This window comes from Pan troglodytes, chromosome 4 (genome assembly GCF_028858775.2).
Source record: "Pan troglodytes isolate AG18354 chromosome 4, NHGRI_mPanTro3-v2.0_pri, whole genome shotgun sequence".
Taxonomy (NCBI): Eukaryota; Metazoa; Chordata; class Mammalia; order Primates; family Hominidae; genus Pan; species Pan troglodytes.
The window spans coordinates 52236166-52263105 of record NC_072402.2 but is presented as its reverse complement, the minus strand read 5'-3'; the positions used below and the strand labels follow the sequence as shown (position 1 = coordinate 52263105).

Sequence of the window (26940 nt, the reverse complement as noted above, 5' to 3'; positions counted from 1 at the left end):
TTTTTTTTTTTTTGAGATGGAGTCTTGCTCCATCGCCCAGGCTGGAGTGCAATGGTGTGATCTCCGCCTCCCAGTTCAAGCGATTCTCCTGCCTCAGCCTCCCAAGTAGCTGGGACTACAGGCGCCTGCCACCACGCCCGGCTAATTTTTGTATTTTTAGTAGAAACGGGGTTTCACCTTTTTGGTCAGGCTGGTCTCGAACTCCTGACCTCAGGTGATCCACCTGCCTCGGCCTCCCAAAGTGGGAGGCCTGTAATCACGCCTGGGATTATAGACGTGAGCCACCACGCCCAGCCGGGAATGCTTTTATAACTAATTTGTACTTATAAAAATAATCCATCTGACATAGCATATACAGAATGTGTTAGTTACAAAAAAGACATTTGTGTTAGATAGATGTATTATATAGAATTGAATAGAATTGTTGATAATACTTGTATCCCACATATTTTAGGCCTTGCTATTCCTTCATGTGTTTCACTTACTGCATTAGAGCTCACCCTTTAGGACAGGAATTGGCAAACATTTTCTGCAAGGGTCTTTGGCTTTGGAGCTATATGGTCTTTGTTACAACTACTGAACTCTGTCATTGTATTGTAAAAGCAGCCATAGACAATACATAAATGATGGGTATGACATTTGTTTCAATCAATGTGTGTCAGTAAAATTTTGCAGAAGCAGGTAGTAGCTAAATTAGACCCACAGGCCATACTGTGCTAATCCTTGCTTTATGTTAATTATTATTAAAATGAGGCATGTATTGGGAACAAAATTTTTATAAAAAATACTTATGCATAAGAATTGGCATATTTATAAAATAGTTCAAATTATTTGGCTCAGTAATCGTCTGAGAATCCTGTTTCTTGCCATAGTTATCTTTGCTAGCAACTTTCCCTATGATCAACCTATGAAAATATGTCACTTAGTAGAATAGAAATGTTGACTTTTGTTGTGTATAGCACATCTTGAAGTGGATAATACAGCTTTTTTTTTTTTTTTTTTGAGACAGAGTCTTCTCTGTTGCCCAGGCTGAGGTGGAGTGGCAGGATCTCGGCTCACTGCAACCTCCACCTCCAGGGTTCAGGCAATTCTCGTGCCTCAGCCACCTGAGTAGCTGGAATTACAGGCATGCACCACCATGCCCAGCTAGTTTTTATATTTTTAGTAGAGATGGAGTTTTACCATGTTGGCCAGGCTGGTCTTGAACTCCTGACCTCAAGTGATCCACCCACCTTAGCCTCCCAAAGTGCTGGGATTACCCACCATGCCTGGCATCACAACTTCTTTTTTTTTTTGGTCCAGAGATAAAGTCTCACTGTCACCCAGGCTGGTGGGCAGAGGCATAATCTCGGCCCACTGCAACCTCCACCTCCCAGGTTCAAGTGATTCTCCCACATCAGCCTCCCGAGTAGCTGGGACTACAGGCATGCACCACTACTCCTGGCTAATTTTTATATTTTTAGTAGAAATGGGGTTTCTCCATGTTGGCCAGGCTAGTCTCAAACTCCTGACCTCAGGTGATCTGCCCACCTTAGCCTCCCAAAGTGCTGGGATTATAGGAATGAGCCATCATGCCCGGCCTCCTCACAGCTTCTTAATGTGAACTTAATGCTACTAACAATAGTAGTACCCTCTACAGAATTATTTCCTAAAGTGATGGTTTTCCAAATAACAAAATAAGCAAGTTTCCATTACACTCAGAATTTTAGAAGTAATTATATCTGACAACCATTAAAATTTGTGCAAAGCTAATTTGTTTTTTAAGCTTACCTATCATTTATGCTATGTATAAATTTCTAAAACCCCTGGAGGAAATATTACATAATTTACGTTTTAGTGTTTTACATGACACTGATAATCACTGAAATAAAATACTTTTTATTTCTAGATTGATGAACATAGGATATGTGTGTGTGTAAGAAAACGACCACTCAATAAAAAAGGTATGGCACTTAATGAGCTCTAATAAAAGATTGATTTTATCTTATTTGTAATGTATTTTTATAATAGCAAATCAAATTGGTTTGAAAAAATGTAAATCATTTCCTTTGATTTGTATGTAACCATTATGCAGATTTCTATGGCTAAACTTGTCAGTTTGTTATTGCTCTGAATCATTGCCATTCCGAGTCTTGCTTCACAGAAATCTTGATTTTGTTTTTACTTTGCTGTTGAAATATTTTGTCTTAGTGAGTTGCATTTTTATGGGATATTATCTTTATATGTACAGAACTTACTACTTGTATCTTAGTTCTTACTACTTAAAATAATTTTGTACATGAACTCAAATGCTGTGAAAATTATTGGGCATTGATTTTCATTTATTCTTTTAGAAACTCAAATGAAAGATCTTGATGTAATCACAATTCCTAGTAAAGATGTTGTGATGGTACATGAACCAAAACAAAAAGTAGATTTAACAAGGTACCTAGAAAACCAAACATTTCGTTTTGATTATGCCTTTGATGACTCAGCTCCTAATGAAATGGTTTACAGGTAGGTAAATTCATTTTAAATCAGAATTTTGTTCTTATGCCATGTGGTCATCAGCACCTTGAAATTTACATTGATTGTGGGATATTTCTTAAGAGGTGCAATATGCTGTTTTATTCTGAGTTTAAACAAAGAGAATGTAATAAATGCTGTAATGAATATTAACACTTGTTCTCTGTAATGCTCCCCAAAATCATAGTTTCCATTACTATTTGCTAATTAGCTTATTACACATATATATACATATCACACAAACCATGTATATGGATAAGAAATTTCGGGAAAATGTTAACATTACCTCTAGGAATAGGATATGATAAGAAGACTTTTAATTTTTACCTTTTAATCTCTGTACTAATAAAGAAACTTGAAATGTTTGTTTGAGGCATGGTCTTGCTGTGTTGCCCAGGCTGGAGTGCAGTGGCACGATCACAGCTCACTGCAGCCTCGACCTTCCAGGCTCAGGTGATCCTCCCATCTCAGCCTCCTGAGTAGCTGGGACCACAGGCATGCACCACCACACCCAGCTAATTTTTGTACTTTTTGTAGAGTTGAGGTTTCGCCATGTTGCCCAGGCTAACCTCAGACTCCTGAGCTCAAGTGATCTGCCCGCCTTGGCTTCCCAAAGTGCTGGGATTACAGGCATGAGCCACTGTTATGCCTGGCCAAAATACCTGTTATCAGTTAATTATTAATTTATCTAAATCTGTATTTAGTATGTATTGTCACTTAAGGTGAAAAAGTTCCGTACTTGTATTTAAATTTGTCATCTTTAAGCTTGGAGATAGTTTTAGTACATGAGATTCTTGTATGTTTTCTGTATTCAACTTAAAAATAATTCAAATTTATCTGTGTTATACATTGGTATCTCAAATTTTTATGCCAGATTTAGATTTTCATACGTAAGTTTGCAAACATTCATTTCTAATAATTATAACATCAGTTTTAGCAGTATTGTTATTTTGGTTTATCTAGGAATATTACTGTCTTTGTAATTGCTTGAATCTGATTGCCCTTTTTCATAAAAATGCCTAGAAAGGAAAAAATTAGAGTTAATGAGACTAAGAATTGAAGGTGTTACAAAGGAAATACTTTTGAGACCAACTCTTTTTGTCTTCACCAAGTGTACTGGGTAGTCAGTTGTAGAAAAAAAAAAGGATCAAATTAAAGGACATATGAATACTAGATAGAGATATTTGTGAAGAATATGTTTAAAGGGGAATCATAATTGTTAATTGTAGAATTTTTTTTTTAGCTTTCTGAAGAGTCCACTTTTCCTTTTCATTCCCTCTTTCTACTCCTGCCTCATAAAATATGTTTGACTTTTATAATGGTTTTTAAGAAATTATTACAAATACAGGCATGTTTCTGTGTGTATGATTTAGTAAACATTGTGTTTTTACCCTGTGTTTATGTTTCTTAACTTTATCAATATTTATCCTTCTCCTCTATCTCTTATACTTAACTATTATGGATTGAGGAGTTACATGTTTTTTTGTGGGTAGGGTTGGGAGGTAGGGGTTTGATCTACTTAGCAGGCTCATCCCTAGTTCTGTTTGACCAGAACTTTTTCCTGCTCCTTTTGTTCTGTACTTTCTTCAGTTTTGCCTTTTACAAAACAAAACAAAGACAGCAGTTATATAAAATGTTCTACTTGTAGATCTGTTTTCCATCTTTTTTTTTTTTTTTCTTTTTTCGAGGCTGAGTTTTGCTCTTATCGCCCAGGCTGGAGTGCAGTGGCATGATCTCGGCTCACTGCAACCTCCGCCTCCCAGTTCAAGCGATTCTCCTGCCTCAGCCTCCTGAGTAGCTGGGATTACAGGCGTGTGCCACCACGTTCAGCTAATTTTGTATTTTTAGTAGAGACGGGGTTTCACCATGTTGGTCAGGCCAGTCTCGAACTCCTGACCTCAAGTGATCCACCCACCTCAGCCTCCCAAAGTGTTGGGATTACAGGCATGAGCCACCACGCCTGGCCTCCATCATACTTTTTAGTGTACTGCTCAGGGGAAAAGTACTTCTTATACCTTCCCACCTTTTTATTTTAACTCTAGCAGTGGGTTATACCAATACATTTGAAATATAATTCAAGGCCGGGTGCGGTGGCTCATGCCTGTAATCCCAGCACTTTGGGAGGCCAAGGCGGGCAGATCGCCTGTGGTCAGGAGTTTGAGACCAGCCTGACCAACGTGGTGAAACCACGTCTCTACTAAAAATACAAAAATTAGCTGGGTGTGGTGGCAGGTGCCTGTAATCCCAGCTACTCGGGAGGCTGAGGCAGGAGAATCACTTGAACCCGGGAGGCAGAGGTTGCAGTGAGCTGAGATCGCGCCATTTGCACTCCAGCCTGGGGGACGAGAACGAGACTTCGTCTCAAAAAAAAAAAAATGTAATTCAAACCATAATATTTAGGTATCCTTTTCCTAAATTGAGAGTGTCAACTTATTAATAGAATTCATTGTCCTACAAGCAAATTTATATTCTTTTTGCTTAAGTATAAATTACTTGTCTAAATTCAAGGTAATCAACATTTTTCTATTTATTTAGATGGTCTATAGGTAATATTTTTGCAGTTTTTTTCCTCTATTAACTTTTTAAAATTGAGATTACCACTCTTGTTTATTCTGTTTCTGTTGAAATTATAATACTTTTTGTTTGTTTTTATTGTATATGCCTTATTGTGACCATTATTTATTATGGAAATATTGCTTGAAATTATGCTTTAAGTAGTTTAAGTAATTTTAGCATATGATATTTAAAATTCTTAAATCAATTCTTCGATATTATTTAAAATTTTTAACAAAGATTTGTTTAGAATCTTGCTATTAAGTTTTATTTATTAATAAAATACTTTGTATTACTCAGCATTACTATTATTCATCAAAATATTGGTGACACATTCTGACTGATGCATTTTATTTTTAAGGTTTACTGCTAGACCATTAGTGGAAACTATATTTGAAAGGGGAATGGCTACATGCTTTGCTTATGGGCAGACTGGAAGTGGAAAAACTCATGTAAGTAATTTATTAAAGTTACATTCTGGTACGAAGCTACAGTTTCTTTTCCTTATAGCTTAATTCTGCGAACTAAATTCTTAAGAGTTATTCCTGAGTAATGTCTGTTCTTTATTTTCTTTTTAAAATATAGACTATGGGTGGTGACTTTTCAGGAAAGAACCAAGATTGTTCTAAAGGAATTTATGCATTAGCAGGTAACTGTCCTTTTCCCATATAATTTGGAATATTCTTCTGTGGTATTATTCAGGTAACTTTGAAATAACGCTTTAAAATATTGTTCAGCAACTATAATGCTATATTAACTGTCTATTATGTCAATTATAGGTTATTAGATTGCTTGAAAAGAACTATAAGATTATATATTCACAATAATTTTTTTTTTTTTTTTAAGAAGACAAGAACTGTAGGCTGGGCGTGGTGGTTCACGCCTGTAATCCCTGCACTTTGGGAGGCCAAGGTGGGTGGATCACTTGAGGTCAGGAGCTCGAGACCAGCCTGGCCAACATGGTGAAACTCCATCTCTACTAAAAATACAAAAAAAAACTTAGCCAGGTGTGGTGGCGGGCGCCTGTAATCCCAGCTACTCGGGAGGCTGAGGCAGAATTGTTTGATCGTTTGAACCCAGGAAGCAGAGGTTGCAGTGAGCCAAGATCATGCCACTACACTTCAGCCTGGGCAACAGACCAAGACCCCATCTCAAAACAAAAAAAAGAACTGTAAGATTGATTTTGAGGGGGCAGAAATCTTGATTATATTTGTCAGTGCATTCTAGCACATTGTTGGAGATTAGTCTCAATTGTTGAATTTCTGAACTGTAAAAAGCTACTAGCTATGGTATGAGAATAACCTCATTATGACCACCTATAATTTTATGCTATTTATAAATATAAATATTAATATATATAAATAAAAGTAGCACCCTTTTATGGAATATGAAAGAGAATAGCTTCTATTAATACTATTTTTTGTAAAATTAATATTCACTTTATTTCTCATTTTTATTATTGATACTGTTATCCTAGGTAAAGAGTAACTGATTCCTCTAGAAATAGAAAATTTGAGTTGCTTTTTAAAAATATTTGTTGGATCTCAATTTTCTGTATATGAAATTTTTGACAGCTCGAGATGTCTTTTTAATGCTAAAGAAGCCAAACTATAAGAAGCTAGAACTTCAAGTATATGCAACCTTCTTTGAAATTTATAGTGGAAAGGTAAGTGGGAACTTTTTTAATTTTAATTTTTTAAAATATATATATAACATAACATTTGCCATTTTAACCATTTTTAAGTTCAGTGGCATTAAATACATTCACATTGTTGTGCAGCGTTTACCACCATAATTTATGTGTATTTAGAACTTTTATATTAGAATTTATGTTATGAGATTTTTTTAAAAAGTCCTTTGAAACTTTTCAACTTCAGTGTTGAGAATTCTTATTCTAATTATTATTTTAATCTCTGAAATAATTCTTAAACTCTGGGTGACTCATTTTTATAGAACTGATATTTTAATTGCCACAGGATCTCGCTGTGTCACCCATGCTGGAGTGCAGTGGCATGATCACAGCTAACTGTAGCTTCAATCTCCTGAGCTCAAGTGAGCTTCCTGCCTCAGCTTTCCTAGTAGCTGCGAATATAGGCATGCACCACCATGCCCAGCTAATTTGTTTTATTTTTAGCAGAGACAAGGTCTCACTATGTTGCCCAGGCTGGTTTTGAACTCCTGAGCTCAAGCCATCCTCCTGCCTCAGCCTCCCAAAATGCTGGGATTACAGGCGTGAGCCATTGCACCTAGCCTGTTTTTTACTTTAAAGCTAATTTTCTAATTTGAGTATGGTTTTTCATAGGTGTTTGACTTGCTAAACAGGAAAACAAAATTAAGAGTTCTAGAAGATGGAAAACAGCAGGTTCAAGTGGTGGGATTACAGGAACGGGAGGTCAAATGTGTTGAAGATGTACTGAAACTCATTGACATAGGCAACAGTTGCAGGTAAATTTCATTTTGATTAAGAAAGGAAACATCAGTTTTAGAAACTTTGGGTACAGTATAACAAAATGAGGATGTTATCTATCAATACATCTTGGAAGTAAAAATCATTGTTCATAAAAACTTGTGTTACATGTAAATGTGAGTGACAATTATTATATTGATACTACATTACAAATATATTAGAAATATGCCGGATTAAATTGTATGAATCTGGTTCTATTTAAGTGTTATAACTCAGTGTCTCATCTGTATTTAAAAGATGAAAACTAGCTAAATCGATGTTTTTGCTGCTGTTGTTTTAAATGAAAATAATGTGGTTTGAACATGTAAATTGAAGTTTTTAATGTATCAAGATGTCCTTAATCACATTGTAGAACATCCGGTCAAACATCTGCAAATGCACATTCATCTCGGAGCCATGCAGTGTTTCAGATTATTCTTAGAAGGAAAGGAAAACTACATGGCAAATTTTCTCTCATTGATTTGGCTGGAAATGAAAGAGGAGCTGATACTTCCAGTGCGGACAGGCAAACTAGGCTTGAAGGTGCTGAAATTAATAAAAGCCTTTTAGCACTCAAGGTAAATAAAATGTATTTTATCATGAAAGGTCTTTTACTTTTGACTTTAATTTTCTTTACTCAGTTGCAAAATAGTAGTACTTGTTTTACCTAACAAAAAGAGGTTTTCAAAATTCAGATGCTTGTAATGTATAGTGTGATTTTATTATACCCAGATTTTTTCCTTGCGCACATTCTTTATTCTTTTTAGATGGGATAAAGGATATGTGAGTTAGTAGGTCAGTTCTGGGGCTACATAGGTAAACTCCAGAGGTTTTTTTTTTTCGAGACTGAGTCTTGCTCTTTCGCCCAGGCTGGAGTGCAGTGGCACAATCTCGGCTCACTGCAACCTCCACCTCCTGGGTTCAAGCCATTCTCCTGCCTCAGCCTCTCCAGGAGCTGGGATTACAGGCACGCACCACCACACCCAGCTAACTTTTGTATTTTTAGTAGATATGGGGTTTCACCATGTTGGCTAGGCTGGTCTTGAACTTCTGACCTCGTGATCTACCTACCTCAGCCTTCCAAAGTGCTGGGATTACAGGCGTGAGCCACCGCGCCCGGCCCAGAGGGTCTTAATTAGTCATATTTTCTAGGAGGAGGGCAACGAACCACTGAATTGAGCTAAGAAACAGTTTCTCAGAAAAACGTGGAATGGCTTTCAAAATGTTAGGCCAGGTTATTACATCTTTTCCTTGAGTAGAAAAGCAAAGGTTGGAAAGACTAAAATAAGGCATTCTGTGTTTTTTTCTTTTGGAGTGCCATGTTAAGAAATTAACTTTTTACAGTTATCCTACTGCCTGTCACTTTCAAACACTAGTCATAGTTTCCAGAAATATCTCTTGGAAGAATAAAGTAGGTTTTTTTGCTGTCATTTTTTATTTTCTTGCATTAGCATTTATGGGAACATCTACACTATGCTTTAAAACTGTTGGCCAGGCGCAGTGGCTCACGTCTGTAATCCCAGCACTTTGGGAGGCCGAGGTGGGTGGATCCCCTGAGGTCAGGAGTTCGATACCAGCCTGGCCAACATGGTGAAACCCCATCTCTACTAAAAATAAAAAACAGCCAGTCGTGGTAGCAGGCGCCTATAATCCCAGCTACTTGGGAGGCTGGGGTAGGAGAATCGCCTGAAGCCTGGAGACAAAGGTTGTAGTGAGCCAAGATTGCGCCACCACACCCCAGCCTGGGTGACAGAGCGAGACTTTGTCTCAAAAAAAAATAAAACTGTTAGTAGAATTTTCAAAACTGATCAGACCCTTAAATGTTCAAGTTGTAGTAAGAGACCTTTTAAAATATGTTAATTAAGACTATCCTTTATAAGAAAGACTAATCTGTGAGACTTGTTTTCTTAATTTTCAGGAGTGCATCAGAGCCTTAGGTAGAAATAAACCTCATACTCCTTTCCGTGCAAGTAAACTCACTCAGGTGTTAAGAGATTCTTTCATAGGTGAAAACTCTCGTACCTGCATGGTAAGTTTATGTTTATTTTTTGTTTGTTTTATTTTAATCCTGAAGGAATAACTACACAATATTTATGGAAAATGTATTTGTTAGTGACAATTATTTGAATCCTTCTATTTTGAGTGATATGGTGATATTTAAGATGTGGTCCCTGCCACTCTGATAGAGAGGATTATATTGCAGTTATATAATTCCAGCATCTAGGTGTTATTGAGGGCTGGTCTTTCTTGATTTTCTTTTTCTTTTTCTTTTTTCTCTTTCTCTTTCTTTCTTTTTGAGTATAGGTCACACTTTTCTTTATGGTCATATGTCTGGTAATTTGGGGTTATATCATGTGCGTTATGAATGAACATAGAGACTGGATTCTGTTATGTTCTTCTGAAGGTTATTGGTCTTTTGTATAGCAGAAATTTAACTAAACTTGCTCCAAACTCTTATCTCCCCTGGGCAACAACTGGAATTGAAAGCTTTGTTTAGTCCTTTCAGATTTAGCTATGTTGCTTATAGTTTGCCTTGTATAATATATGTCTAGGTCTGGAATCAGCTAGGGATTTGGGCAGTTTATATATAAAAGTTTGTCCCAGAAGGGAGAGTACCACACTCTCTGCAGCACTTTCCCTTCTGGGACAAACTTCACTTTTCCAGCTGCTATGAACTCCACTCCCAAACTATATTCTTTCATTTCTTAACCAGAGAGACTGCAAGTTTTCAGTCAAGTTTTAGTTGCCCTGTGTGACAGCAGCAAAGCTTGCCCTCTGTCAAAAAGCTATTTAAAAAAAAAAAAGGTGGAGTGGGGGTCAGTCAGTACTATTCCCTTCCAGGTATTAACCTCCTCCATTTCGGCTGGAGTTTGATTGTTTTCTAGTGCCTTCAGAGTTTGTATTTTAACTAGACTTTATCTGATTATAGATATGATAACAAATAATCTTGGAGTTGAGATATCATTAATAAGTCTTTATTTTTAAATAACCATGGTAAGATTAGACCTAAATGAGCTGTATGTCGGTATTATTGTCTTGATCATTTATAACATTTTGTTTACCTTTGCATTTTTTTTTTCCTGTAGATTGCCACAATCTCTCCAGGAATGGCATCCTGTGAAAATACTCTTAATACATTAAGATATGCAAATAGGTATGAGAGATAGTTCTCCATTTTGAAATTTGAGGGGAGTACAGCAGTACATAGTATAATTTAATATCTGCCTGGTGCGGTGGCTCACGCCTGTAATCCTAGCACTTTGGGAGGCCCAGGCGGGCGGATCACAAGGTCAGGAGATCGAGATTATCCTGGCTAACATGGTGAAACCCCGTCTCTACTAAAAATACAAAAAATTAGCCAGGCATGGTGGTGGGTGCCTGTAGTCCCAGCTACTCGGGAGGCTGAGGCAGGAGAATGGCCTGAACCCAGGAGGCAGAGCTTGCAGTGAGCCGAGATCATGCCACTGCACTCCAGCCTGGGCAACAGAGTGAGACTCCGTCTCAAAAAAAAAAAAAATTAATATTTGATAGGGTAAATCTTACTACATTGTTCTTTCAATTTTCAAGAAAAAAATGTTTTGCATATTATTCCTTAAGATGATAATATAGAATCATTTTGTCAAATTCTAAAAATAAGTGGAAATGGGTAATTTGGGAAGGGATTGATAACTTTAGTAAAGTTGGTCTTTTTATCCTAGAACAAGGTTTCCATTTCACTGTTTTATTTCCTAATATTTTACTGCATTTAAATCATGCAAATTCTTCTTATTACATTAAGACTCTGAAGTAAATGAATGTCAGGGGCCAGTTTGTATTTCTTCAATTGTTTTGGTATATATTGCATATTATTCCTGATAATATTAAATGCTCTATATGGGGAATCTAGGATTTGAGTAAGAAGTGATAGCACAGTTCTTTCTGGTGTTTTTTTTTGTTTTTTGTTTTTTGTTTTTTTTGAGACAGAGTCTCGTTCTGTCACTCAGGCTGGAGTGCAGTGGTGTGATCTCAGCTCACTGCAACCTCTACTTCCTGAGTTCAAGCGATTTTCCTGCCTCAGCCCCCTGGGTAGCTAGGACCATAGGCATGTACCACCATACCCGGCTAATTTTTGTATTTTTAGTAGAGGCAGGGTTTCACTATGTTGGCTAGGCTGGTCTCAAACTCCTGACCTCAGGTGATCCACCTGCCTCGGCCTCCCAAAGTGCTAGGATTACAGGCGTGAGCCACCCCGCCTGGCCCTTTCTGGTGTTCTATATGGGTTACATTTTGTTATTCATATTAATAGTCTTATAAACATTATAAACATTATAACTGGGTTATTACAGATAGAAGGACAGAATGCATTACAGACTACTAAAGCAGTTTATTCTGTATAGTCATGAAATGCCTTTGGAACTTTGAATTATAATGGGCATATTTATATTTGATCCATAGTTTTTTTTTTCCCACTGCTCTTGAGTGACTTTATTTACCACTGCTCTTATTTTGAATGACTGTTTAGTGTTAAATTTCTCTTCTCAAATGTTAAATTTGTGATTTTAACCTAGAGACAAAATTCCTCTTTGTAATCCATTTCTAGTATAGCAGTTCTCTTAATTCAAGTATAGCAGTTCTCTTAATTTTGCTGGATAAAAGTATCTGTCCTATATCTTTGTTTTAATCACTATGGAAATGTTATTTTTTAATCTTTTATTAAAATGTAAAATACTTATGCATATAGAAAAGTACCTAAAGTATAAGTGATTAATTAAATGGATAATGGATACTTATAAAGTGAAAACTCCTGTCATTGGTTTGGGAAATAGAGCATTATTGGCCCCCCAAAAGGTTCCCCATGTGTTCCTTCCTGTTCACAAATCCTGAATAACATGCCTTATTCATTTATCTCTACCCTGATGTAACCCATGGATTAACTTCTGTGGAATACTTTTCTTGTTTTTTTTTTTTCCTCTTTTTAAAAATAATTTTACTATGAATCTATTTCTGAGTAACATAGGTAGCTGATTTGAACATTACACAATGGTATTATAACCCCCCGGGTTTTTTTGCATCTTGTTTCTAAAGGGATTTTCTTAATGGTAGTAAACACTGTTGGACAATATCAACCTATTGAGCTTTTGCAAAAAGGTATTAAAATATAATCACTTCTTTAAAAATGTAATAGGGCCAGGCGCGGTGGCTTACACCTTTAATCCCAGTGCTTTTGGTGGCCCAGGCGGGTGGATTGCTTGAGCCCAGAAATTCGAGACCAGTCTGGGCAACATAGCAAAACCCCGTCTCTATAAAAAATACAAAAATTAGCCTGGCATGGTGGCATGCATCTGTAGTCCCAGCCACTTGGGGGGCTGAGGTGAGAGGATTGCTTGAACCTGGAATGTTGAGTCTACAGTGAGTTGTAATTGCACCACTGCACTCTAGCCTGGGCAACAGAGCAAGACCTTGTCTTAAAAAAAAAAAAAAAGTAATAGAACTACATTTCTAAGTATGAACTATTATATTTTGTAAATTTAATCCCTTTAAAGTTTGAATTATGAGCTCCTAGCTGCAAATCCTTATTGTGTTAGTTTTAATTGATCTTGGTAATTAACGTTTTTGATATGTGGGATTTTTATCATTAATTTAAAATGTTTCTTATTTCAGAATAATTCTTGAGAAAGATGAGGAACAGCCTAGTGTAATAGATTCTTGCCATGTTGTAGAATTAAAACAAACAAAACCCCTCTGTTTCTTAAGATTTGAAACTACAAAAGATTCCTCCCTAATATTGTGAAAATGCTATATCTAGCTGTTCCTCTAGTTCACTTAGGTCAAAGTAAAATGTTTTAACCTACTGTTATATCATGTAACTCACTTGCAACATGACTAACCATCTGGGACACTGTATTAATCGGTTCTCACACTGCTACAAAGGAATACCCGAGACTGGGTAATTTATGAAGGTTTAATTGACTCACAGTTCAGCATGGCCACAGAGGCTCCAGGAAACTTACAGTCATGGTGGAAGGTGAAGGGGAAGCAAGGCACCTTCACCAGGCAGCAGGAAGGAGAAGTGCCAAGCAAACTGGGGAAGAGCCTCCTATAAAACCATTAGATCTTGTGAGAACTCACTATCACGAGAACAGCCTGGAGGAAGTTGCCCCCATGATTCAGTTACCTCCACCTGGTCTCTCCCTTGACACTTGGAGATTATGGAAATTATAATTTAAGATGAGATTTGAGTGGGGACAGAAAGCCTAACCATATCAGACACATAATTGTTTCAATTTTATTTCCAAATCTCTAGGAATAAAGATTTTCAACCTTCCTTGATACTCATACCAACGTTTTGTGACCTTAAGAGTCAGTAATTTTTTTTTTTAACAGCCAAAAATAATTCATTCCTCCTTTATACTAAATCTGCCTTATTTTTTTTTAGGCCAATACTTTGAGGTGGTGGGTAGGTGGCATTACATTAAAATTTCATATTTTTAGGAAACTATTTCTGTCTTAAGTGTTTAAACTTTTTTTGTATTTAAGACATAGCTTAGTGATTGAAGTGTTATTTCTCAGGACAAAATAGGTTTAATAACTTCCTTACTACTTAATGGTATCAAAGCCTCGGGAAAGTTACTTAACCTCTCTCTGTCTTTATTTCCTCATCTTTAGAATAGACAGCTAATGACCATGTCCATCTTAAGGATTGTTTTTGAGGACTAAAAGAAGTGATCTGTGTAAAATGTTTAGCACAGTACCTGGGATATATTAATAGGAATAGTTATCCCTATTGCTACTTTAGTGAGCAGTTCTGTCTAAAAAATTCAGTTAGACAGATGTGAAAGCAATGTTTTTTCATATCCTTATATTAGAATCATATACTTTGAAAGTTTTATATGGGAATTGTGGGATAGTTTGTAACAGTACACATTGCTGCTAAGTGATTAAGTTGACAAGTCTAGTTCATCAGATGACAATTAGAGGTACTTTATTTATTTATTTATTTATTTAAGATGGAGTCTTGCTATGTCACCCAGGCTGGAGTGCAGTGGCACAATCTCAGCTCACTGCAGCCTCTGACTCCTGGGTTCAAGCGATTCTCCTGCCTCAGCCTCCCGAGTAGCTGGGATTACAGGCGCCTGTCACCACGCCCAGCTAATTTTTTTGTATTTTTTAGTAGAGATGGAGTTTCACCATGTTGGCCAGGCTGGTCTCGAACTCCTGACCTTAAGTGATCTGCCCGCCTCAGCCTCTGAAAGTACTGGGATTACAGCATAAGCCACTGCACCCAGCCAGACAATTAGAGATATTTTAGAGGAGAGTACAAGGGAAAACTTTCAGAGTGGAAGGAATGGTTGTCCCAAGGAAAAAAAATTTATAGGATATATGAGAAATAGACAGTGGCCTCTATCCTGAAGCAGAGATACTTAATCTTTGGGTAATGGAAGAGGTTAGAGTGATTGGGTCTTGGGTAAAAGAGTGATTAGAGTGATTAGGAGTTTTTAGTAACATGTTTGAAGAATATGATTCTTGTATGTAGTATAGTCTGGCTTGGGCAAGAGGGCTTTGGATAGAGGAAAAAAATGTGTGGATGAAGCTAATAGGGTGTCTAAATTAAAAGATTTAGATAAGAAATGGGGTGGGAGTGAAAATAGTTGTTTGTATTAGAAATTTAGATTTTTCAGGCCAGACGCTGTTGCTCATGCTTGTAATCCCAGTACTTTGGGAGGCCGAGGCAGGAGGATCACTTGAGTCCAGGAGTTTGAGACCAGCCTGAGCAACCTAACGAGACCTCATCTCTACAAAAAAATAAAAAATTAGCCAGGGGTGGTGGCACACCAGTGATAGTCCCAGCTGAGGTGGGAGGATCACTTGAGCAGGAGGTCAAGGCTGCAGTGAGCCATGATTGAGCCACTGCAGTATAGCCTGGGTGATATGGTGAGACCTTATCTCAAAAAGGAAAAAAAAACATATTTAGATTTTTCAGCATGTGTGGTAAATAAACTTTAAAGGATAAAAGGCAGATGAATCCAATATTGAACCTTTGACAGTAGATATTAACCAATAGGTCAAAGAAAGACTGTTAGTAGAGGAAATATATTAGTTTGATTTATATGAAGATATTGATACTTGTTTTTGACCTATAAAGAAGGGAATTTCATTTAGTTCAACCTAAGAGAAATGACAAGAAAATCAGAGAATATGGTTATTATATTGAAGTGTTTAAATAACATAGGCTTTGTACTCAGGGCTAGGTTTTAACCTCAGTTATGCCACATTCTCAGTGAATGACCTTAGAGAAGATACTTTATTTCTGAGTCATTTTTCTCATCTATAAAATCAAAGATGGTTGAAGGACTAAATAATATAATGCCTAAAAATGACTAATCCTAATACCTGACATACAGGAGGTACTTAATAAATATTTTATATGGGTATGAAATAGGGTTGGCCCAAAAGAGACATAAGGAATTACATAGATGGGGTGAGAAAAGTCATAATTTGGTTAAATATAACTATTGAAGATGTTAGCAAAAGCAATTTAAATTTCATTGCTAAAGGCTGTTCTCAACCAGAGTTCTTCATCTGAATCACCAACCACTGAAAATAGAGTGAATATTTTCTCAGTTATACCAAGGACATTTCACAGCTAATGCCATTCTGGATGCATAGGAAAGAAGTTAATTCATTACAAACAATGGATGCCTTAAGATATTAGGACTTAATTCCCTTGTGTCCTGTTTGGAAAAGACTGCAAAAATGTTGAAGACTCATGAATGCTAATAAACAAATAGTCATGGTACTGACTACATGAAGAAATTAGATTGAGTGGTCATGTAGTTAGGGGGGCATTTCAGATTTAAGTGACTTAGTTAAACTTCTAGGAAGGATTATGAGAAAAGAGGAAAATACACCAGAAAGGAAAGACTTAGGACTATAGAGCAGGGGATCAATAGAACAAAGATGTTCAAAAACCTCTTAAAATTTGTTATTTGTAAAATAATATTCTAAATACATTGTCACAACAATATCAATATCCTTTTCTAAACAAAAGTGAATACTAAATGAAAATGTGCAATGTGCATTGCTGTCTTTCAAGAGCATTTTCTTTTAATTTGTTGCTGTTTTGGTGCTGCAGAGTAAAGGAGTTTGGAATTAGTCCATCAGACATTCCCTTCTCACAGGGTAGTGGCAGTCGCCCTGATCTCTCTCCTTCTTATGAATATGACGACTTTTCTCCTTCAGTTACCAGGTCTACTTCATTCTATACATAAGATGTTTATTTGTATACTTTCTTTTGAATTGTGCTTTGTATAAACATTTCATTTGCTATTTTTGTCCTGAGCCATTTTAGTTTTCATTGTCATTTCATTTGGCAGGTGGTGGTTGTACTGCATGATCTGCATTCTTACATCTTTTATTAATTTGTTTGCTTTAAAATGTTGATTTAGAATTCAGGCTTCCTATTTCCCCCTCATATTTTTAAGGATGATGTCACTTTTGCATACTTACCATTAAAATTACCATACTTACCATCGAATTGTTAAAAGATAAATTATCTTGCTTAAAATGAAGAGATTGCCTTTATGCTGTATGATCTTATAAGTTTCCTTGTCTGCAAGGAGCCTCTTGACATAGAAAGTTTACCCTCTTTTGGCCGGGCGTGGTGGCTCACACCTGTAATCCCAGCACTTTGGGAGGCGGAGGCTGGTGGATCACCTGAGGTTGAGAATTCCAGACCAACCTGGCCAAGTGGTGAAAAAAAAAAAAATTTTTTTTTAAAGTAAGGAAAGTTTACCCTTTCCCAAATGTGTAAGTTTAAATATAATGAGTAAACACTTTTCAAATGATAAAACTTAAAATCTTATAATCTTTATACATTATAAATAAAATTATTTTACATGTAGCTGTTTTAATTGAGCATGATAACTACCAGAAATCTGCAGGGTTTTTTTGTTTTGTTTCAGCAGTGATCCATTTATTGGTCTAATTGTTATTGTTTACATTTTTCTGTTCATATAATTTAATTGCAATAACATCAACTTTGGTGAGCCAGTAGTAAATAAAATGGAAAATTAAAAAAATTTTTTAAATCGTAACAAGTTTTTTTCTTTCAATACTGAATCTACATACTGTTCTCATTTAATTTGCACAATAATTATATTTGATATAATTAATATAATATGAATTATATAAAGTTACCTAAGCAGATTTCCTAAAACTAAACAACCACTTAAGTGTTTCTACAGATTTCAGATAAATTTTACCTATAAAGGTGACATCATCAATCTTAGTATGTTAACTGAATTGCGTGTATATTGAATAGGCTGGTATTTTCTCGTTCCTCTGCATGAGTGTTTTTAACTTTAGATACCTCTTATGTATTTATAGGGTCAAAGAATTGACTGTAGATCCAACTGCTGCTGGTGATGTTCGTCCAATAATGCACCATCCACCAAACCAGATTGATGACTTAGAGACACAGTGGGGTGTGGGGAGTTCCCCTCAGAGAGATGATCTAAAACTTCTTTGTGAACAAAATGTGAGTGTACTATGGTTGTAAATGTTATAATCTTAGTTCATTTCATCAGTAGCAGAACTTAACTGAAAACTATCATTTAAATGAGGGGTCAGGCTGTGGGTGTGGTGGCTCAAGCTTGTAATCTCACCAATTTGGGAGGCTGAGTGAGAGGACTGCTTGAGACCAGGAGTTCAAGACCAGCCTGGACAATTTAATGAGACCCTTTCTCTACAAAAAATTTAAAAATCATCCAGATGTGGTGGTATACACCTGTAAGTCTAGCTACTAGGCAGGCTGAGGTGGGAGGATTGCTTGAGCACAGGAATTCTGGGCTGTAGTGGACTGTCATAGCATCACTGCACTCTAGCCTAGGTGACAGAGCGAGACCTTGTCTCTTAAAATAAATGAATAAATAAGTCAGGGGTCAGCAAACTACAGCCTGTGGGCCAGCCATCTATTTTTACAAATAAAGTTTTATTGGAACATATCCATGTTTATTCTCTTAAGTGTTGTCTAGCTGCTTTCTTACCTACCATAACAGCAGTAACAGAGACTGTGTGGCTCATAAACCCAAAACATGTATTATCTGGCCCTTTAAGGAAGTTTCCAACTCCCAATCTAAACCATTCATTTTTTTTCCCTCAGATTTTTGTCTGCTATTAAAATTTGGGAAAAATTTAAAGTAATATAGGGAAAAACAACTTTCAACTCCCAATCTAAACCATTCATTTTTTTCCCTCAGATTTTTGTCTGCTATTAAAATTTGGGAAAAATTTAAAGTAATATAGGGAAAAACAACTTTAAAAATTACACATATAATAAATATTATAAAGCTTAAAAACAAGCCAGGCGCGGTGTCTCACGCCTGTAATCCGAGGCCGAGGTGGGCGGATCACTTAAGGTCAGGAGTTCAAGACCAGCCTGGCCAACATGGTAAAACCTGTGTCTACTAACTACAAAAATTAGCTGAGCATGGTGGCACACGCCTGTAGTCCCAGCTACTCAGGAGGCTGAGGGATGAAAATCGCTTGAAACTGGGAGGTGGAGGTTGCAGTGAGCTGAGATCCCACCACTGCACTCCAGTCTGGGCATCAGAGTGAGACTCCATCTCAAAAAAAATTTTAAAAGCTTAGAAACAAAAGAACTGTGGACATATGCATCTATATTGAAAGGATGTATGCACTATATTAAAATCAAACAGCAAAATACTAACATTTGTTAAATCTGATTGCTTTTCTGTATGATTAAAATTTTTAATGATACTTTATAATTTAAATTTTTTATTTCCCAATTATAAAAATAAATACATGCCCATTGTATAAGGATAGAAAGAGATAAAGAAATAAAAAGGTATATATAATACACTTTCACATAATTGCTTTTAATGTATTGAGAGGGTTCTTTTCTGTGTGTGAGATGTAAAGGTGTGTTTTTAAAATGCATATTCTGCATAGTTTGGTGTCATTCTATTCCCACTAAGTCTTATCATGGCATTTTCTCATCATGTTAAGTTAGCATTGATTAGTTGCTTACTACATGACATACATTGCTAAGCATTTTATTTATTATCTGATCTCATTATCACAACTCATTGTAGTAGGTACTATAATTATCCCTACTTTATAACTGATATTCTGAGGTTTAAATAATTTGACCAAGATTTTACAAGTAGTAAGTACTGAAGCCAGGATTGAAATTTAGATCTTATTCCAGCGCCAAACCTTGTATCAATTAAACTCATTGCTTCCTGCAATACAGTATTCTTTGTAAACAATGTTAGTTAGTTCTAATACTTTGTAGCAGATACTTAGCCCAAAATATTCTAGAGTAACAGATACACTTACTACTTTTTGTTACCATGTTCCAAATCACTATTACTAAAGCAGGGCTTAAAGCAGCGGTCCTTAACTAGGAGCAGTTTGGCCCCCAAAGCAAAATGTATGGATATTTTGCTTGTCACAACTAAGGTGATGCTGCTAGCATATAGTGGGTAGAGCCAGGAATGCTGCTGAACATCATACAGTGCACAGGAGTGTCCCCCTCACCTTATCCCCATACAATGTCAGTAGTTCCAAGACTGGAAAAACCTGGTTCAAACTAAGAGTTCTAAACTTTGAACCATAAAAACTAAAAATGAGATTCTGGCCTCAGTCCATCACTTATGTCCAGAATTTTTAAGAGAGACTGTAGTTGCTTTTAGACTATTTAAAGTAAACCCTGCATTGCATCTAGATATGTTACCTCCCAAAGATGTGGAAAACCCGAGCAAGATAAGTACTCCCTATACATATCTTTCCATTTTATTATTGCATCTATTGGGCCTCTGTAGAGCCTTAATTTGGAGAGGTTAGATGACCAGAACTAATCCAGGGGAGTATGACATCATGAGTTTTTACAGCCTCCATGTTTGAGAGAGTGTGCATTTCTGTCACCTCTGCCACACCCAGGGAATTATCTTGCCATGACTCAGCATTAGCCTTTAGTTAAGTATTGGTGCGTGTATACATATTATTATTGCTATATTGTCTTAATAAAGTAGATTAAAATGGAACAGCATCTAAGACACGCTCTAGAGATCGGAGAAGTTTTTTTTTGTTTGTTTTGAGGTGGAATCTTGCTCTGTCACCCAGGCTGGAGTGCAATGGCACGATCTCAGCTTACTGCAACCTCCGCCTCCCAGGTTAAAGTGATTCTCCTGCCTCAGCCTCCCGAGTAGCTGGGATTACAGGCGCACACCACCATGCCCAGCTAATTTTTTATATTTTTAGTAGAGACGGGGTTTCACCATGATGGCCAAGCTGGTTTCGAACTCCTGACCTCAAGTGATCCGCCCGCCTCAGCCTCCCAGAGGGCTAGGATTACAGGAGTGAGCCACCACACCCAGCCGAAGTTTTTTTTTTGTTTTTTGTTTTGTTTTGTTTTGTTTTTTAATCATCATCTGAACATGGCCTGGGATCAGAGAAGCTCTGACTTGCTGTAGGGCGAAAATATGAATATATTGTATATAGTTGTCTCTCAGTTATACATGGAGGATTGGTTCCAGGACTGCCTGAATATACCCAAATTGCGCATACACAAGTCCCACAGCTGGCCCCGTGGAACTTGCAAATATGAAAAGTTGGGCATCTGAATATGAAGGTTTCACATCTCTCAAATACTGTATTTTCAGTCTGCATTGGTTGAAAACCAGATATAAGTGGACAAGCGCTGTTCAAACATGTATTGTTCTAGAGTCAACTATATGTTTTTTGTTGTTGATGAAGTAAAATTGTGAATTGTCCATTGAAATTTCTATAAAAACTGGTATAAATATATTCTGTAGTATATTTAAGAAATTAATGTTAGTTAAGAGTTAAGTCCTTTACAACACTAATTTGATAGTCATGAAAGACATTTTCTTTACATCATCTAAAGATACTATCTTCATATCTTTTTTAACAAAAGAAACTTAAGATAAACATGTAAATTAAATTGTTAGTGAAAAGTAGACAATACTGAGGAAATATTTCATACATTTACAGCCTGCAATAACTGTATTTTTGAAAAGTTGGGCTGTTCCAAAAGAGAGTACTCTTTCAGCATAGTTCGGCAATAAAGCTTAGGCTAAGTGAAAAATATTCCCTACTCATCTAAGTTTTAGTTGTCTTATTGAGAGTTGCATAAATATTTTTACCCAAAGAAAGAAATCATGGCTTTGCCTTTTATATATATTTTACTAGCCTTTACCATTCAAGCCTCTTCAATTTCTAAATGATATTTTTCTAAATTAAAAAAAACTACTTTTATAACATTTAAAATACACACTATATCATAATTTCTTAACTATTTTTATTTTAAGGAAGAAGAAGTCTCTCCACAGTTGTTTACTTTCCACGAAGCTGTTTCACAAATGGTAGAAATGGAAGAACAAGTTGTAGAAGATCACAGGGCAGTGTTCCAGGTAAAGTAAGACAGGACTTTCCTTCAAAATATTTCTTGAGATAAATTAAGAATTTGTCATAATTCCTTAAATATCACACTATTGCTTAAAAAATACTTGTTTGTATATATGTATATGTGTATTTGTAGGGCATGTGACATGGCAAATTTTTAATACAATGAACGATGGCTACAAATAACATTTCTTTGCACCATGGTGAAACGTTCTACTTTATTTACCTCCCGTCCCCCTTATTGGTTTTTGTCATTTGTCCATTTTTAGGGAAGAGTGTCACTTCTGCCCACCAGTCCTTCCTTCTAAATGTTAGGCCAATGTATTTGATAGCAGTTAAGAAAAACTCTTTTAAAGGGTTTTGGAGCAGTTGAGGAAGTATCAGTTGTTGCAGAAAAGAGAGACTACTTCAGGAGATGGAGAGTTACTGCTCTGAGCTGTCAGTGGCAAGTTAAGGGAAGGGTGTTATATCACCACCTGTAGCAGTAACTCCTTAGGCATTCATTCCATTAGGCATTCAACCTGTTAAAAGTATTTACTATATGATACTCTACTCCCCTTTTTTTAAACAAGAAAATGTCCTATCGTGATATTTGAGGGAGTGAAGATATCATTTGGACATCTTTATGAAGACTGTACAATTGACTTGCAGCCGCCCCCACCCTCCTGTAATACTATGAACACTTCTTGAGAAAAAAACAATAACTGCCTCCCTTGTTGACTTGTATTCCTTCTTTGATGTTGAAGGAATCTTTGTCATTAAACAAAGGAACTTCAGCTCTAGGCCATTCAAGAACCTGGATAAAGGGCTCAAAAATGACAGAGAACACTTTATGTCAGATTAGGATACGCGTTCATTAAAACTATTAGAGTTTGGCCAGCCGCAGTGGCTCATGCCTGTAATACCAGCACTGTGGGAGGCCCAGGAGGGTGGATCACTTGAGCCCAGGAATTCAAGACTAGCCTGGGCAACATGGTGAAACCCTGTCTCTACAAAAAATACAAAAATTAGCTGGGTGAGGTATAGCATGCCTGTAGTCCCAGCTACTCGGGAGGCTGAGGTAGGATTCCTTGAGCCTGGGAGGTGGAAGTTGCAGTGAGCTGAGGTCACACCACTGCACTCCAGCCTGGGCAACAGAGTGAGAAAAAAACAAAAACTCTAGAGTTTTAGTCAAACTGTTATTATGAGACTCTCTTTAGAAGCCAAGGTGTTTAAGTAGAGAACGGATGCTAATAATTTAAGAAAATTACACACCTGTAATCCCAGCACTTTGGGAGGCCAGGGTGGATGGATTGCTTGAGCCCTGGAGTTAGAGACCAGCCTAGGCAACATGGCAAAACCCCATCTCTATTTAAAAACAAAAAGAAAAGTGTCATATGCGCCCTTTTGGAACAAGGTATCCTATAAAGACCATCATTTCCCACTCTGCCATTTTTTAGATAAAATCTTACAGCTGTTTATTGGTAAAATTAGGTGTTCTGACTTTCAACCCAGTATTCTTTTTACAATTCTCTATATCATTCCTCTGTATTATGATCTGCCATTTCGCAAAATAAGGTTTTGTTAAACCAAAATTAAGTGTACAGCTGAAGGAAAAGGAAAGAAAAATTGGAGTGTATGACCAGGCGCGGTGGCTCACACCTGTAATCCCAGCACTTTGGGAGGCCGAGACGGGTGGATCACCTGAGTTTGCGAGTTCGATACCAGCCTGACCAACATGGAGAAACCCTGTCTCTACTAAAAGTACAGAATTAGCTGGGCATGGTGGCGCATGCCTGTAATCCCAGCTACTTGGGAGGCTGAGGCAGGAGAATTGCTTGAACCCAGCAGGCGGAGGTTGCAGTGAGCCAAGATTGTGCCATTGCACACTAGCCTGAGCAACAAGAGTGAAACTCAGAAAAAAAAAAAAAAGGAAAATTGGAGTATTTTTGCATTTTCTAATTAATATGTTTCCTAATCAAGACACATACCTAGGTAAACCAGTTCTGTCTGGTGCTATATAGTCTAATTATAATTAGTCATTAAAGTCAATTGATGTTCGGAAAATTGAGATTGTATGCATCCTAAAAGCAAATCCACGTATAAAAGCTTTTATGTCCAAATAGCTCTTTAATTCAGAATGATCTGGTCTTGTTCTGTTTTTTGTTTTGAGACAGTCTCGCTCTGTCGCCCAGGCTGGAGTGCAATGGCGCGATCTCGGCTCACTGTAACCTCTGCCTCCTGGGTTCAAGCTATTTTCCTGCCTCAGCCTCCCAAGTAACTGGGATTGCAGGCGTGTGCCATCACGCCTGGCTAATTTTTTGTATTTTTAGAAGAGACAGGGTTTCACCATGTTGGCCCGGCTGATCTTGAACTCCTGACCTCAAAGTGATCCACTTGCCTCAGCCTTCTGAAGTGCTGGGATTCCAGGCGTGAGCCACCATGCCCAGCTGGAATTTATTATTACCTCTTGGCCCAACCACTGTGAGTCCCTAATTGGATATGTTAGTTTGTCAGGTTCTAGGCTACCATAGCCCCCATCAAAGTGCTCAGTAGCTTTATTATGCGCATTCTTCCCGTTTTAGGGATGGATATTGAGGTTTTGAGACTTACTCTCCTCTTTAATATTGATGTATTTCATGCATTCCCTCCCCAAAATTCCCATCCAAAGTAGAGTAAAAGTAGAGAAATGAAATGATGTTGCTCAGCCCATCTTTCATGTGTTTGTGTTAGATTTTGAGGACATACACTTGACCCTTGAAAACTGCAGGGGGTTAAGGATGCTGACCCCCAGCACAGTTGGAAATATATATAACTTTTGAGCCCCCCTAAAACTTAACTAGACTGTTGACCAGAAGCCTTACCAATAACATAAAAGTCTATGAGTACATATTTTGTATGTTATATATGTGATATAAGGTATTCTTACCACAAAGTAAGCTAGAGAAAAGAAAATGGTATTAAGAAAATCGTAAGGAAGGAGAATTATATTTACTATTAAGTAGAAGTGCATCATCATAAAGGTCTTCATCCTCATCATCTTCACATTGAGTAGGCTGAGGAGGAAGAGGCAGGCTGGACCTGGTGTCTCAGGGCTGGCAGAAGTGGAGGAGGTGGAAGGGATGGCAGGAGAGGCAGGCATACTCAGCGTAACTTACATTGAAAAAAATCCACATAAGTGGACCCAAACAGTTTAAACCCATGTTGTTCCAGAGTCAACTGTATTTCTTAATTATACTGTCTGTGAATAAAGATGTTTTATGTCTATTGACATTTTAGAGAATACTATCTTAAGTATGTTTGATTATATTTAACAGAATTGTAATTTGGTTTCTGTTTCACAAAGAGGCTTATTGGATTATCGAATTTTTGTCCTTGTAGGAATCTATTCGGTGGTTAGAAGATGAAAAGGCCCTCTTAGAGATGACTGAAGAAGTAGATTATGATGTTGATTCATATGCTACACAACTTGAAGCTATTCTTGAGCAAAAAATAGACATTTTAACTGAACTGCGGGGTAATTCTTTTTCCATTTTAATGTTTGAAATCTGATTGGTATTGGTATGTATATTAGTGAGAGGGCTTCTTCGTATTGCAAGAGGACATACGAAGTGAAAATTAGGGGCACTGTTTAGCATCTATTTTCCAGAGGTATAAAGACAACTAACCATTGTGGTTTTTCTAAAAGTCATGGCATAGCATTTCAAGTTTTCTCTCATATTTTAAGAAGACAGTCATCTTAAAGAGAGAAAATGTGTTTTTAACAAATTTATAAATTTTATGTACCTATTCAGATCTTTAGTTTGGTAGGTTGATGCTTATGAGAATTATCTTCTTTCTGTGCCTTTTTTCGGGTCTCATTCTGTTGCCCAGGCTGGAGCACAGGGGCGTGATCATGGCTTACTGCATCCTCAACCTCCTGTGCTCAAGCAGTCCTCCCACCTCAGTCTCCTGAGTAGCTGGGACTACAGGCGCAAGCCACCACACCCAGCTAATTTTTAATTTTTTGTAGAGATGGGGTCTTGCTATGTTGCTCAGGCTGTCTCAAACTCCTGGGCTCAAGCAGTCCTCCTGCCTTGACCTCCCAAAATGGCGGGATTACAGGCATGAGGCACCACACTTGGCCTCTGCCACTTTTTTTTAAATGAAGGAGGTGTCAAGATGACCATCCTCTGTACCTTACTCATGAAGGGAAGCATGTGCCTTACCTACTAAGTCGTGTCTTTTTGGTTTTTTAGTTAGCTTATCTGTGTAGCTTCAGCTATGTATTTCTTTATGTGTTAATTTCTTAGGCATTTGTACACTGTTGGCTCTGTTTAGGTGTGAGTGACCATCTGGATGTGTGTGTACACGCAATCCAACATAAACCAGAATGAAATTCCCAATTTGGGGCAGTAAATAAGCTGCTTAATTTTTTTAAGGAGGCCCTCTGTGATGTTGATTAGTTGTTTTGAAGGGTTATTTTTCTTTTAAATTTATTCATTTATTTAAATTGACATCCCAGCCTGGGCAACATAGAGATCCCATCTCTAAAAAATAATTTAAAAATTTAAAAATTAGCCAGGTATGGTGGTGCCTGCCTGTAGTCCCAGCTATTGGGAGGCTGAAGTGGGAGGATCACTTGATCCCAGGAGTTTGAGGCTGCAGTGAGCTAGGATCACGCCACTGCACTCTGGTTTGGGCAACACAGTGAGATCCTGTCTCAAAAAATTAAAGAGTTGACAGATTAAAATGTATGTAATAGGTACAACATGATGTTTTGAAGTATATACACGTTGAGTATCCCTTATGTGAAAAGCTTTGAACCAGAAGTGTTTTGGATTTCAGATTTTTTCAGATTTTTGAATATTTGCATTATACCAAAAGTTTGGGATTTTTGGAACACTTCAGGTTTCAGGTTGTTTTTTTTTTTTTTTGTCATGGAGTTTTGCTCTTATTGTCCAGGCTGGGTTACAATGGCACAATCTCAGCTCACTGCAACCTCTGCCTCCCAGGTTCAAGCAATTTTCCTGCCTCAGCCTCCCGAGTAG

The 26940-nt window shown here is 37.1% G+C and overlaps 1 protein-coding gene across 8 annotated transcripts in view; it reads left to right on the top strand.

Annotated features, from left to right (window-relative positions):
- The window catches only part of KIF2A (kinesin family member 2A), an 81137-nt gene that overhangs the window by 49711 nt on the left and 4486 nt on the right, over window positions 1–26940 (top strand). For 4 of the 8 annotated variants that reach the window (XM_016953262.3, XM_016953261.4, XM_054684348.2 and 1 more), the window contains exons 8-20: window positions 1889–1943; window positions 2334–2496; window positions 5420–5510; window positions 5644–5707; window positions 6633–6724; window positions 7361–7503; window positions 7878–8082; window positions 9423–9533; window positions 10591–10658; window positions 16617–16730; window positions 17870–18020; window positions 21838–21939; window positions 25292–25427. In XM_016953262.3, coding sequence (XP_016808751.1) covers window positions 1889–1943; window positions 2334–2496; window positions 5420–5510; window positions 5644–5707; window positions 6633–6724; window positions 7361–7503; window positions 7878–8082; window positions 9423–9533; window positions 10591–10658; window positions 16617–16730; window positions 17870–18020; window positions 21838–21939; window positions 25292–25427 — 1495 coding nt within the window. The remainder of the gene's footprint in view (window positions 1–1888; window positions 1944–2333; window positions 2497–5419; window positions 5511–5643; window positions 5708–6632; window positions 6725–7360; window positions 7504–7877; window positions 8083–9422; window positions 9534–10590; window positions 10659–16616; window positions 16731–17869; window positions 18021–21837; window positions 21940–25291; window positions 25428–26940) is intronic. The other 4 variants (XM_016953266.4, XM_016953267.4, XM_054684349.2 and 1 more) reach the window with 1 other exon arrangement.